This window comes from Cervus elaphus, chromosome 11, assembly GCF_910594005.1.
Source record: "Cervus elaphus chromosome 11, mCerEla1.1, whole genome shotgun sequence".
Lineage (NCBI taxonomy): Eukaryota > Metazoa > Chordata > Mammalia > Artiodactyla > Cervidae > Cervus > Cervus elaphus.
The window spans coordinates 7,988,036-7,999,868 of NC_057825.1; the positions used below are offsets into that span (position 1 = coordinate 7,988,036).

General features: G+C 50.9%; 1 protein-coding gene across 2 annotated transcripts; it reads left to right on the forward strand.

The window, feature by feature from the left end:
* The first annotated feature begins 108 nt into the window (after window positions 1-108).
* TRUB2 (TruB pseudouridine synthase family member 2) lies at window positions 109-11,231 on the forward strand. 2 transcript variants are annotated; one of them, XM_043916725.1, is made up of 8 exons: window positions 112-275; window positions 604-735; window positions 4,141-4,215; window positions 5,363-5,424; window positions 6,746-6,827; window positions 8,642-8,714; window positions 9,560-9,696; window positions 10,502-11,231. In XM_043916725.1, exons 1-8 carry the CDS (start codon window positions 167-169, stop codon window positions 10,825-10,827), a joined length of 996 nt encoding a protein of 331 aa, XP_043772660.1. In that variant the 5' UTR covers window positions 112-166; the 3' UTR covers window positions 10,828-11,231. The 2 variants fall into 2 exon arrangements, with proteins under 2 accessions (XP_043772661.1, XP_043772660.1); XM_043916726.1 differs by lacking the exon at window positions 604-735 and having other exon boundaries at window positions 109-275.
* Window positions 11,232-11,833: the final 602 nt, after the last annotated feature.

Here is an 11,833-nt window from a genome sequence, read left to right on the forward strand (position 1 = left end):
CCTTCTCCGTAGCATGTTTTCCCCCCGAGGACAATAAGAAAAGAACCTCTTCCGGCCGTGAAACATGGCGGCGGCCATTGGTAGTACAATTATGGGGGGCGGGACCATACAGCACTTCCGCCCGAGTTCCGCTGTTCGGCGAACTGGGGCCGCGCGGGCTTCAGGCATGGGGTCAGCAGGCCTGGCTCGGCTGCAGGGGCTCTTCGCCGTCTACAAGCCCCCAGGGCTAAAATGGAACCATCTACGGGATACTGTGGAGCTGCAGCTTCTGAAAGGTGAGTGCCTCGAGCCAGACCTAGGATCCCGCTCCCGTTCCCCAGGAGTCCATCTCAGCTTCTGATCCTTGTTGCAAAATAAGATCGTGTGACCCAGTCGTCTGGGCAGAGCGATTTCCTTGTCTGTTCGGTTCACAGTACCTCGCTTTCTCCCGTGTTCAAATGGGTATACAGATTCAGTACTGCCCGTGGTCATAAGTAATTAATAAGTGGTAAAGTCAAGATTTGAACCCAAGTCTGTTTCTTAACTTTTGCTCTTCTCTGCACCGTGGGCTTTCAAGCTGTCTTCTACAACAGAATCGATGAAATGTTCTTTACGTGTATTCAGGTCTAAATGCTGGGAAGCCTCCTGCCCCTAAACAGCGTGTTCGCTTCCTGTTGGGCCCCGTGGAAGGCAGCGAAGAGAAGGAGCTGACCCTCACAGCCACCCGTGTGCCCACACTCATCGACCATCCCCTGGGTAATGCGCATTCAGGAAAGGGGCTGGGTGTCGCTTCCCCGGGAAATCCCTGCCCAAAGTCCGTGTGTCCCAACCAGACTCCTCTTGTCCCAGACCAATGTAGGACCACAGTGGCAATGAAGTGTTTGACCAGAGATTGGCAGAATTTCCTGGAAAGGACCAGATAGTCAATATTTTAGGCTTTACAGTTTTCTGTCATTGTAGTGCAGAAGCAGCTGTAGACAGTGTGTAATGAGCCTGGCTGTGTTCCAGTGACACTTTACCTGTGGATTTGTTGTTGTTCAGTCACTAAGTTGTGTTCTCTAAGTTGTGTTTGATTCTTTTGGGACCTTGTGGATTGTAGCCTGCCAGGATTTCCCAGGCAAGAATCCTGGAATGCGTTGCCATTTCCTTCTCAAGGAGATTGAACCCACATCTCCTGCATTGAGCCACCAGGGAAACCAGGCATCACCGACTGAGTGGACTTGAGTTTGAGTAAACTCCAGGAGTTGGCGATGGACAGGGAGGCCTGGCATGCTGGAGTCCATGGGGTTGCAAAGAGTCGGACACGACTGAGCGACTGAACTGACTGTGGAGGCCCCTTACTTGTGGATACTGACATTTGAATTTCATGTATTTATCATATATCATGAAATAATATTATTTTCATTTTTTTAAAACCACTTAGTAACATAAGAATCATTTTAACTGTGGGCCATAAAAAAGCAAAACTTAAGGATTTGACCTGTGGACTGTAGTTTGCTGACCCCTTTATTATTCTGGGATTCCAGGTAAAAATTGAGACCCTCAGGTAGAAGTCCTAAGGACAGAATTTGGAGCTCCTGTGAAAGAGTGACTTAAAAATTTTTTTTTTATTTTATTGAGGTATAATTGATTTACAGTATTGTGTTAATTTCTGCTGTACAGCAAAGTGATTCAGTTATATGTAAGTATACATTCTATTTCACATTCTTTAACATTATGGTTTATCACAGGATATTGAATATAGTTTCCTATGCTATACAGTAGGACCTGGTTGTTTATCGTTTCTACATATATGTGTGTGTGTGTATGTGCTCAGTCACCCACTTGTGTCCGACTCTTTGCAACCCTGTGGACTGTAGCCAGGCTTCTCTGTCCATGGAATTTTCCAGGCAAGAATACTGGACTGGACTGCCATTTCCTTCTCCAGGGAGTCTTCCGGGCCCAGGGATCAAATGTGAATCTCTTGTGTCTCCTGCATTAGCAGGTGGATTCTTTCCCACTGTGCCACCTGGGAAGCCCATTCTATATAAAATAGTTTGCATCTGCTAATCCCAAACTCCCAATTCATCCTTCCCCTACTTCCCTTCCCCTTTGACAACCACAAATCTGTTGTCTGTGTCTGTGAAGAGTGACATTTTATAGTTGACGAAGCTAAACAACAGTGAAACTAGTTTTGATAATGAGCCCCCATCATTAGATATAATTAAAATATATGTTTGGGAGGCTATGGGAAGGCTAAGGAGCTTAGAGGCCAGGAACCTCTAAAACCCCTTGGACAGAAATATTCAGTGAGTCTACAGTATTCAGTTCAGTTGCTCAGTCATGTCCAACTCTTTGCGACCCCATGGACTGCAGCAGGTCAGGCTTCTCTGTCCATCACCAACTCCCAGAGCTTGCTCAAACTCATGTCCATCCAGTCGGTGATGCCATCCAACCATCTCATCCTCTGTCATCCCCTTCTGCCTTTAATCTTACCAGCATCAGGGTCTTTTCCAGTGAGTCAGTCCTTTGCATCAGATAGCCAAAGTATTGAAGTTTCAGCTTCAGCATCAGTCCTTCTAATGAATATTTAGGGTTGATTTCCTTTAGGATTGACTGGTTTGATCTCCTTGCAGTCCAAAGGACTCTCAAGAGTCTTCTGCAACACCACAGTTCAAAAGCATCAATCTTTGGCACTCAGCTTTCTTTAAAGTCCAACTCTCCCATCCATACATGACTACTGGAAAAACCATAGCTTTGACTAGACGGGCATTTGTCGGCAAAGTAATGTCTCAGCTTTTTAATATTCTGCCTAGGTTGGTCATAGCTTTTCTTCCAAGGAGCAAGCATATTTTAATTTCATGGCTGCAGTCACCATCTGCAGTGATTTTGGAGCCCAAGAAAATAAAAGTCTCTCACTTTTTCCATTGTTTCCCCATCTATTTGCCATGAAGTGATGGGACTGGATGCCATGATCTTAGTGTTCTGAATGTTGAGTTTTAAGCCAACTTTTTCACTCTCCTCTTTCACTTTCATCAAGAGGCTGTTTAGTTCTTCTCCGCTTTCTGCCATGAAGGTGGTGTCATCTGCATATCTGAGGTTATTGATATTTCTCCTGGCAGTCTTGATTCCAGCTTGTGATTCATCCAGCCCGGCATTTCACATGATGTACTCTGCATATAAGTTAAATAAGCAGGGTGACAAGATACAGCCTTAATGTACTTCTTTCCCAATTTGGAACCAGTCTGTTGTTTCATGTCCAGTTGAACTGTTGCTTCTTGACCTGCATACAGATTTCTCAGGAGGCTGGTAAGGTGATCTGGTATTCCCATATCTTTAAGAATTTTCCACCATTTCCAAAACCCCTTGGACAGAAATATTCAGTGAGTCTACAGTATAACAACAGCAATAGCAAGTATGATGTGTTGAGGGCCTACTCTGTACTAGGTACTGTGTTAAGCTTTTCCCAAGTACCATCTCACTGAATCCTTTGAAGTGGGTCCTAGTACCATTTCACAAATGAGAAGATGGAAGTTCAGTGTTGGAAATGTTAAATCATGTAGCCTGGATTCAGTAGGCTCTTAACTACCCCATACTGTTGCCCTAGGTTCCTCTTGATCTTCAGAAATGTAAAAGCTGCTAGCTCATTCCTGCATTCATTCTTTGTTTCTTTTTTAAACCTCTTTCTTGAGGTATAATTGATTTACAAAAACCTGTATATACTTAATGTATATCAGTTTGATGAGTCATTCATTCTTTTGGGAAATGGATTATTTCCTGAGCAGTCAGTGAGTTCTGGGCTCTGTGAACACACAGACCCAGGAGCTCACAGCCTCCATTTTCTCACTGGGAGACTGTCCAGAACCCACCTTCCACAGGAGCTGGACAGGGAACCCCCCAATATTGATTTCCAGTGTTCTGCCCAGTGCACTCAAAACCTTTCATTGAGGGAATGGTGACAGGCAGACTTAACAGGCCTCTTGGGTTGCCTTTTCTCTGGGCCCCGGAAACTGAAGAAATGGTTTGGAACCCCAGGTTCCTTGATGGGGAACCTGAAAGTCCAGCTTGATGCTGCTTTGGGCTCCATGAGGCAACATTCTAGGAATGAGATTGCCATGCAGCCCAAAGCCATCCTGGAGGCTGGGTTCATCGAGCATAAAGACCTCATTTGTTTCTTTCCAGTTCGTGGACTTGCATTCACCAGCCTGAAGGTTGGCGTGGGACACCGACTGGATTCCCAGGCATCTGGGGTGCTTGGTAGGTGGTGTGGTGAGCCTGGGGTGCAGTGACAGAGGCCTGGGGAGCTCTGAGGAGCCCAGCCCACTTCTCACCTGACTGCCACTTCCCACTCCTGCCTTCCTCCCCTGATCCCTCCCAAGTCTGATCTCTAGGAAGATGACTGGTGGAAAGAGGGATGTCCTAATCGCCCACCCTTATCAAGTGACTCCTGCCTGTGACATGTGGTTTGAAACCCTTTGTACACATGTACTCACCATAACAACGTTGTTTGGTAGATCCTGTGTGATTTTAGGAAAAAAAGTAAGCCTCGAGGAGCACAGATGATTTGTCTTGGGTTAAGTATCGAGTGATAGTCCTTGGACCAGAGAGGAAAAGCCTCTTGCTTGTGTGGGGTAGCCAAGCGCCTGACCCTGGCCCCGCTGGCAGAGCTCTAGATGTCGCTGGGCACACAAAGCCCTGAGTCATGAGCCATCTGTGTCCCCCGGGTCAGGCGGTGGCCACGTCCTCCACGCACAATAGTCACAGCAGCTTGTCCTGCTTCCTGGGACACAGGCGGGCGGACGTGATCTCATGCGCCCCTCCCGGTATACCCTCTCCAGGAGTGAATGGAGGGTCATTCTTTCCTTCAGCCAGAGAGAAAACAGACCCCGGGAAAGGCAGGGAGTGGCCACAATGCCCCCGTTTATTGGGCCTGTCCTTTGTGCCGACCGCTTCCTTCCCGCTCATTGCCTCGGTCATCACAACACCCACAGGGATCAGGCAGTAATTTTATCCCCATTTTACTGATGTGGAGCCTGAGACCCCAGGAGGTTAAAGGGCGTGCTGAGAGCCATCCCCAGATGGGAGTGTAGGTCTGTGTGACTGGGCTGGTGGTCTGTTACTTTTGAGTGTCAGGATCCGCAGGGAGCTTGCTAAGGATCCTAGCCCCCCACCCTCACCCCCACTTTGAGTCATAGTCAGGATATGTGGCTGGGACCCGGAAATCTGCCTTTTCGTACACGTGCCCAGGGGCTTCCTTGCTCCCAGTAGAAGATGCTCTCCTTGCCCCCCTGGCTGCCACATCCATCAGCAGTGGGAGTGTTCTGCTGGAGGGGGTGGGAGTTGGAGAGCCCAGGGGAACCGGAAGGGGGAGCTGGGTGTAAGATCAGGCTGGGGTACCTTTCAGTGCTCGGCGTGGGACACGGACGCGGGCTCCTCACTGACATGTACAACGCTCACCTCACCAAGGTACCGGGGCTGGGGACCGCCTGCTTATCCCTCCGCCCTTTCCCTGGGGGTCACTGGTAGGATTCTGAAGCGGAGAGGATTCCAGGAGGAATACCTAGAACATCAGATGGCATTTTGGGGAGGGGCGGGTCTGTGCTAGGGGAAACTGTAACAACAGCATCATCGTGACAGCTGGCGTTGTCCCATGCTGACTGCTCTTTGCCAGAGCCATATGTGCACCATGTGTGGACTCCCTTGTGGATGCCTTACAGCATCCTGGTGAGATGGGATCTACTGTTAACCCATTTTACCGATGAAAGAATGAGGCCCCAAAGAGGAGATGGCACTTGTTCTGGCTCACACAGCCTTTATTTCTTAAATTTTTTTGGCCACACCCCTGGGCTTGCAGGATCTTAGTTCCGCAACCAGGGATTGAACCCTTGGCCCCAGCGGTGAAAGCGCAGAGTCCTACCCATTGGACTGCCAGGGAATTCCCTCACATGGCCTTTAAGGAGGCAGAGCTGGGATTTGAACCTGGGTCTCTCTGACCCCAGAGCCTGATCTTGACACCACTGCACTCTCTGCAGTGCTGAGAAGTGGATACCACCATCTGGGCCTCAGGGAGCTTGCATCCCTGCTGGGCTGTGGGGCCTGGCTTCATGAGCGTGTGCAGAGATGCCACATTAGGAGACCCAGGGTGTTTGTGGTTAAGAGCAGAGACTGTGGAGCCAAGTGGCTTCACTTTAAGACTCCAGCTTGTAGCACTCTTGTAGCCATCTCTGTGTCCTAGGCCCGATTACTTAACATCTGTGTGCATCCATTTCCTCATCTTTGAAACGGGAGTGAAGATAGCACCTCCTCCGTAGGCTTACTGTGAAGATGAAATTAGTGGCAGTGTGTAACGGGCTCAGCACAGCCGCTAGCACGTGGTGGATGCTCAGTCGGTGTCACCGTTGTCATCCTCTCTGTCATTGTTGTTGCTTTTATCTGAGGCAGAGGCAGGTAGCTGCACAGATCATATTTGGAGGGAAAAGAGAAGCCGACAGTTTGCTGGGAGGGGCCCGGGAGGCTCCAGCGTGGGTTGGATGGAAGTGGAGAGGCGTGGAGGCCGGGGTGGTCGCAGGGTGGCTCTGGGTGCCCTGTGCAGACTGCCGATGCTGCTTGCTGTCACAGGAAAGTCCGGTGCCCTCCCCAGGGGCAGCCGGGCAGGGGCCGAGCGCCCGAGCTCCCTGAGCGCCCCCCACCCCCAGCCTCCGTCTAGCACCGGGGGGGTCTGAGCTGCTGGACACACCTCCTTCCTCTGTGCAAGGCTTAGACCATACCTTCCCTCCCTGTCCTCCAGGATTACACCGTGCGCGGCGTCCTGGGCAAAGCCACAGACGACTTCTGTGAGGACGGGCGGCTGGTGGAGAAGACGACATACGGTGAGAACCCAGGGGAGTCCCGGGGGGCAGGAGGAGTGGGTGCGCCCGCCCTTCACCCCAACGTGGGCCACGAGGGTCCCTCAAACACTCTCAGACACACCAGGGAGGGCTGCCTCCTGGGGGCGGGGACACGTGACTCTGTCTCCTGAGAATGCCCTGTCCTCCCCAGGCTTTCTCACCTGGCTTAAATGTCACCTCCCCAGGGAAGCTTCTCCAGCCCCCAGGCTTGGACCAGGTGTACTGTCAGAGAAGTCATCAGCTGACAATCGTTGGTTTCAATGTCTCTCCCACCAGCATGTCACCCATGAGAGCAGGGATGGTATAGTTCCGCTCCTGTGTTCCCACACAGCACTGGACCTGGGATGTGGGAAGCACTGGATGGATCCATGGATGGGTGGTGGATGGATTATGGATGGGTGATGGATGGATGGGTGGTGGATGGATTGATGGATGGGTGGTGGATGGATGGATGGATAGATGGGTAGATGGATGGGTGGCTTGTTCTTCACTTCTTACTCTCCCCATGTTCTAAACTGTCCTGTAGAATCTGTCGCATTTGCTTGTTTGACATGTTTCTGAGCACCAACATGCGCCAGCCATTGTGGGGGGCACATATGGTGAATCAGGTGGGGTCACCAGTCTCAGTGAGTGATCTCACAGTCTAGCAAGGAGAGCAGACACACCGCTACGCCTTTCGGAGAAGAATAAAAACACGGCAGAGCAATGCTATGTATTTGCACTTGTAGGTGTGTGTCAACTACCAACAAAATGTTCCGAAGATAGCTACCAGGTTGACACTTTAGGGGGAACAGAAGCTGGAATTTGGAGGAGGGGAGGTGTTTGTTGGTATTGGTCTGAATTTCTGGAAGAAGATTCTTAAGTCATTAAAAACTATTGTAAACACCCAGAAAAATTAAGTGCTGGGAAAGAGAAGCAGGTAGAGAATGTCAGGAGCCAGGAGGAGGAAGCTGCTGGCTTCCAGATAAGACAACAGCATGAATGAAACCAGACAGAAGGGATGAGAGGCCCACGCCCTTCCCAGCTGGCCAACCTTTAGTCCCTACACCTGCTCCCAGAGCTCTGGCCAGTGGAGTCAAAAGTTGGCGCCTGTCCCAGCTGGCCCACAGGCTTGGCCTCCCTGCGGGTTTGAGCATCCCCAGGCTTTGCTGCTTCCTGCCCCAGAATCCCTCGATGGGACCAGTATGCAGAGCCGCTCCCACTTCTTGCCATCCCACTTCTGCGTTTGGACAGGTGGCACCCTCCCTCCAGGGATCCCTGGCATGAAAAACCTCGGACTGGGGCTCAGGGGGCCTGGCTTAGAAGAGCAGGCAAGTCATATCATACCTTGAGTCTCATTTCCAGAAGAAAGTGGGATTTTTTTTCTTTTTGGTTGGATGGTTTTTTTGGGGTGACGGAGTGTGGGTTTTTTTTTTTGCCAAGCCACGTGGCATGCGGGGTCTTAGCTCCCTGACCAGGGATCAAACCCATGCCCCCTGCATTGGGAGAGCAGAATCTTAATGACTAGATCAATCAGGGAAGTCCCAGGAACAAAGTGTTCTTAACCTGGAGTCTGTGCATCCCTTGAATTTGTCCTCTAGACGTTGAATTCATGTGTGTATTTCTGACAAGAGTGGTCCAGAGCTTTCATAAGATTCTCAAAGGACTTTCAACCCCTCTACGTGGGAACCCTGGGACCTAAGGATGCTGTGGGACCCCCTCTCGGGTCCAAGGACGGGGCTGGTTTGTGGGAAGGAAATTTCTAGTTTGCTGTCTCAGTGGGCACCTGTGTGCTGACCATTCCCTGGCTTTTCCAGACCACGTGACCAGAGAGAAGTTGGACCGCATCCTGGCTGTGATCCAGGGTTCCCATCAGAAGGCTCTGGTGACGTAAGAGAGGCCTGGCCCACACCTCCCTGCAAGCGGGACCTCAAGGAAGCACTGGGTGGTTGTTCAGTGGCTAAGTCATGTCCAACTCTTTATGACCCCATGGACAACAGCACGCCAGGCTGTCCTTCACCATCTCCCAGAGTTTGCTCAAACTCATGTCCATTGAGTCAGTGATGCCATCCAACCATCTCATCCTCTGTTGTCCCCTTCTCCTGCTTTCAGTCTTTCCCAGCATCAGAGTCTTTTCCAGTGAGTTGACTCTTGGCATCAGGTGGCCAAAGTATTGGAGCTTCAGCTTCAGCATCAGTCCTCCCAATGAATATTCAGGGTTGATTTCCTTTAGGAAGTGCTGGGGGGCAGGGAGCATTGGGGGGAGGAAGTGCCCGAAGGGTAAGAAGTTAACCATAGGGCTCTTGTAGTCTGCCTGCCCTGGGGCAGAGTCCATGGATCTTTCTTTCTGAGCCTAAAACCAGACACAAGCACCCACTCCTTTCAGGGCGTGCAGAAATGTTTCCTTGTACCAGGGCATGAGCCAGCCCCTTGAGAGACCAAGGGGAACAAGAGACCCTGGCTGGCCTCCTAGGGAACATATGAGCTAACAGAAAAGACAGCCAGGGGACCACAGCGTCTCAGCACAGAGTCAGGCGGAAGTAGTCAGTGCAGTTGCGACTGAAGAGGGGCAGAGCCTGCGGTTCAGGATTGGAGGGGACAGGAAGAGGCTGCTGCAAAGGTGGCTAGAGGGGCTGAGAAGGTGGGAAGCGAATGAAGAGCTTCAGGAAAGGCATGAGTGGGGCAGGGCTGGGCTAGGCAGTCAGCTGCCTGCTCTGGCCCCTCCTGATCCCCAGGTACTCCAACCTCGACCTACAGACCCAGGAGGCCTACGAGATGGCCGTGAGCGGCGTGATCCGGCCCATGAACAAGTCCCCGATGCTGATCACCGGCATCCGATGCCTCCAGTTTGCACCTCCGGAATTCCTCTTAGGTAAGTTGCTCCAGGAAGTTGGAGCAGCGCCACGGGGCTCCTGAGTTCATGTAGTCACTGTGGGAGACCCTTGCGGAGGCCAGCATGTGTGAGCACTGATCTCAACTGGTCAAGACAGCAGGGGCCCGCTTCCTTCCCAGCCTCAGGCTGGACTTGGCTGATCACACGGCTCACAGAGCAGATAGATGTCTCCTGCCAAGTGCCCCTTTGAAGCCAGACCTTAACAAACAGAGGTTATATGTAGTGGCTCCTCTCCAGAGCCGTCCAGTGTCTCAGGTCATTGTAGGGCATCAGACACCACTTTCCACTCCTCCCTGATCCCACCCAGCTCAGCACCCGCTCCATCATCACTTCTTTCCTTATTTATTGTGTTAACAAGAGCTCCTTTCTTGAGTGCTGACCAAGACTCTCCCGATGCTAAGTGTGTTACAGAAATGATTCCTCGCAACCACCTTTTTTTTTCTTGGCTTCACCATGTTGCTTGCCAGATCTTAGTTCACTGACCTGGGATCGAATCCGTGCCCCCTGCAGTGGAAGCATGGTGTCCTAACCACTGGACCACGAGGAAAGTCCCAATCTGGGGGTTCCTCTGAAAAGGCAGATTCTGATTCAGCAAGTCTGGATAGGGCCTGAGACTCTGCCTGTCTTAAGAGACTTTCAGGGCCAGTCCTGGGCTACGCTTAGAGGAGGAAGGGATCTGGCTAAGGTTATTACACAGCCAGGAGGGCTCCCGGGGTGTGGATCTACGTCAGTGACACCGGAGGCTGTGCTCCTGACCACCACCTTTGCTGTGTGTCCCTGGCAGAGGTGCAGTGCATGCATGAGACGCAGAAGCAGCTGCGAAGGCTGGTGCATGAAATCGGCCTGGAGCTGAAGAGCACCGCTGTCTGTACCCAGGTGCGGCGGACACGAGACGGCTTCTTCACCCTGGATGACGCCCTCCTGAGGACCCAGTGGGACCTAGCGAGCATCCAGGATGCCATCCAAGCTGCAGCACCCCGGGTGGTGGCAGAGCTGGAGAAGAGCTTAAGGCCTTGGCTGGGCATCCAGGAGCCCCCTGGTCCAGGCCAGCCCTGGGACTCCGAGAGGCCACGCTTCGCCTTGGGGCCAGAGAGCCATGTGGGGCACTGACAGGCCAGCAGCTGGTGGAACAGTGGATGTCTAAAAATAAGAGCTGGTGGAACAGTGGGTGTCTAAAAATAAGAATTGTTCATGGCTGGAACTGCTGACTGCAGAACTTGAGAGCAGGAGGGGCTTTTTTGCACTTGACAGAAAACCCTGAAGCTGTAAAAGAAACCATTAACAGGGAGCTCCCTAGTCAGGGAACGAAGATCCTGCAAGCCGTGTGGTGTTGGCAAAGAAAAAAAAAAGATCAACAGACTTGGCCCAGTTAAAAACTTCTGTACAGAGGAAAAGACGCTAAATGAATGACAGATTGATAAAAAATAGTTGTTATAAGTTTAAGCAATAATATTTGTAATATATAAAGAGTTCTTATAAAACAGTAAGAAAAATATGACAAGAAAGTTGATCAAGTGACGTGAGTTGTGTGTTTGTATAGTAAAAGCAATCCAGAAGGCTAGTAAACCTGAAATGATGTTCAGCCTCTCTAATGATGAAAGACATTCAGATGAAAATGAGATGAGTTTTCCTTGCCTTTCAAATAAATTAAGAAAAAGATAACATCCATTATCGGGGAGGATGTGAGAAGATGGGCAATTTATACACTCGGTGCCAAGTTCAGTCATGTCTGACTCTTTGTGACCCCATGGACTGTAGCCCGCCAGGCTCCTCTGTCCATGGGATTCTCCAGTCAGGAAAACGAGTGGGTTGTCATTTCCTTCTCCAGGGGATCTTCCCAAGCCAGGGATCGAACTAGCGTCTCCTGTGCTGGCAGGCAGATTCTTTACCACCAGAGCCATCTGGGAATACGCTTGCTAGGAATACACAGCTGTGTAACCTTTTAGGAGTAATTCGGTGGTATGTATCAGCATTTAAAATACTCCTGCCCTGGGACTTCCCTGGTGATGTAGTGGTTAAGAATCCGCCTACCAGTGCGTGGGACGTGGATTTGATCCCTGCTCTGTGAACTAAGATACCACATGCCCTTGGGTAACTAAGCCCCACAATGACTGGT

Coding starts and splice junctions, on each gene's coding strand:
- TRUB2 (XM_043916725.1), top strand. CDS start 167: ATGGGGTCAGCAGGCCTGGCTCGGCTGCAGGGGCTCTTCGCCGTCTAC. Junction 736..4,140: donor ACTCATCGACCATCCCCTGG/GTAATGCGCATT, acceptor GTTTCTTTCCAG/TTCGTGGACTTGCATTCACC. Junction 9,697..10,501: donor ACCTCCGGAATTCCTCTTAG/GTAAGTTGCTCC, acceptor TGTCCCTGGCAG/AGGTGCAGTGCATGCATGAG.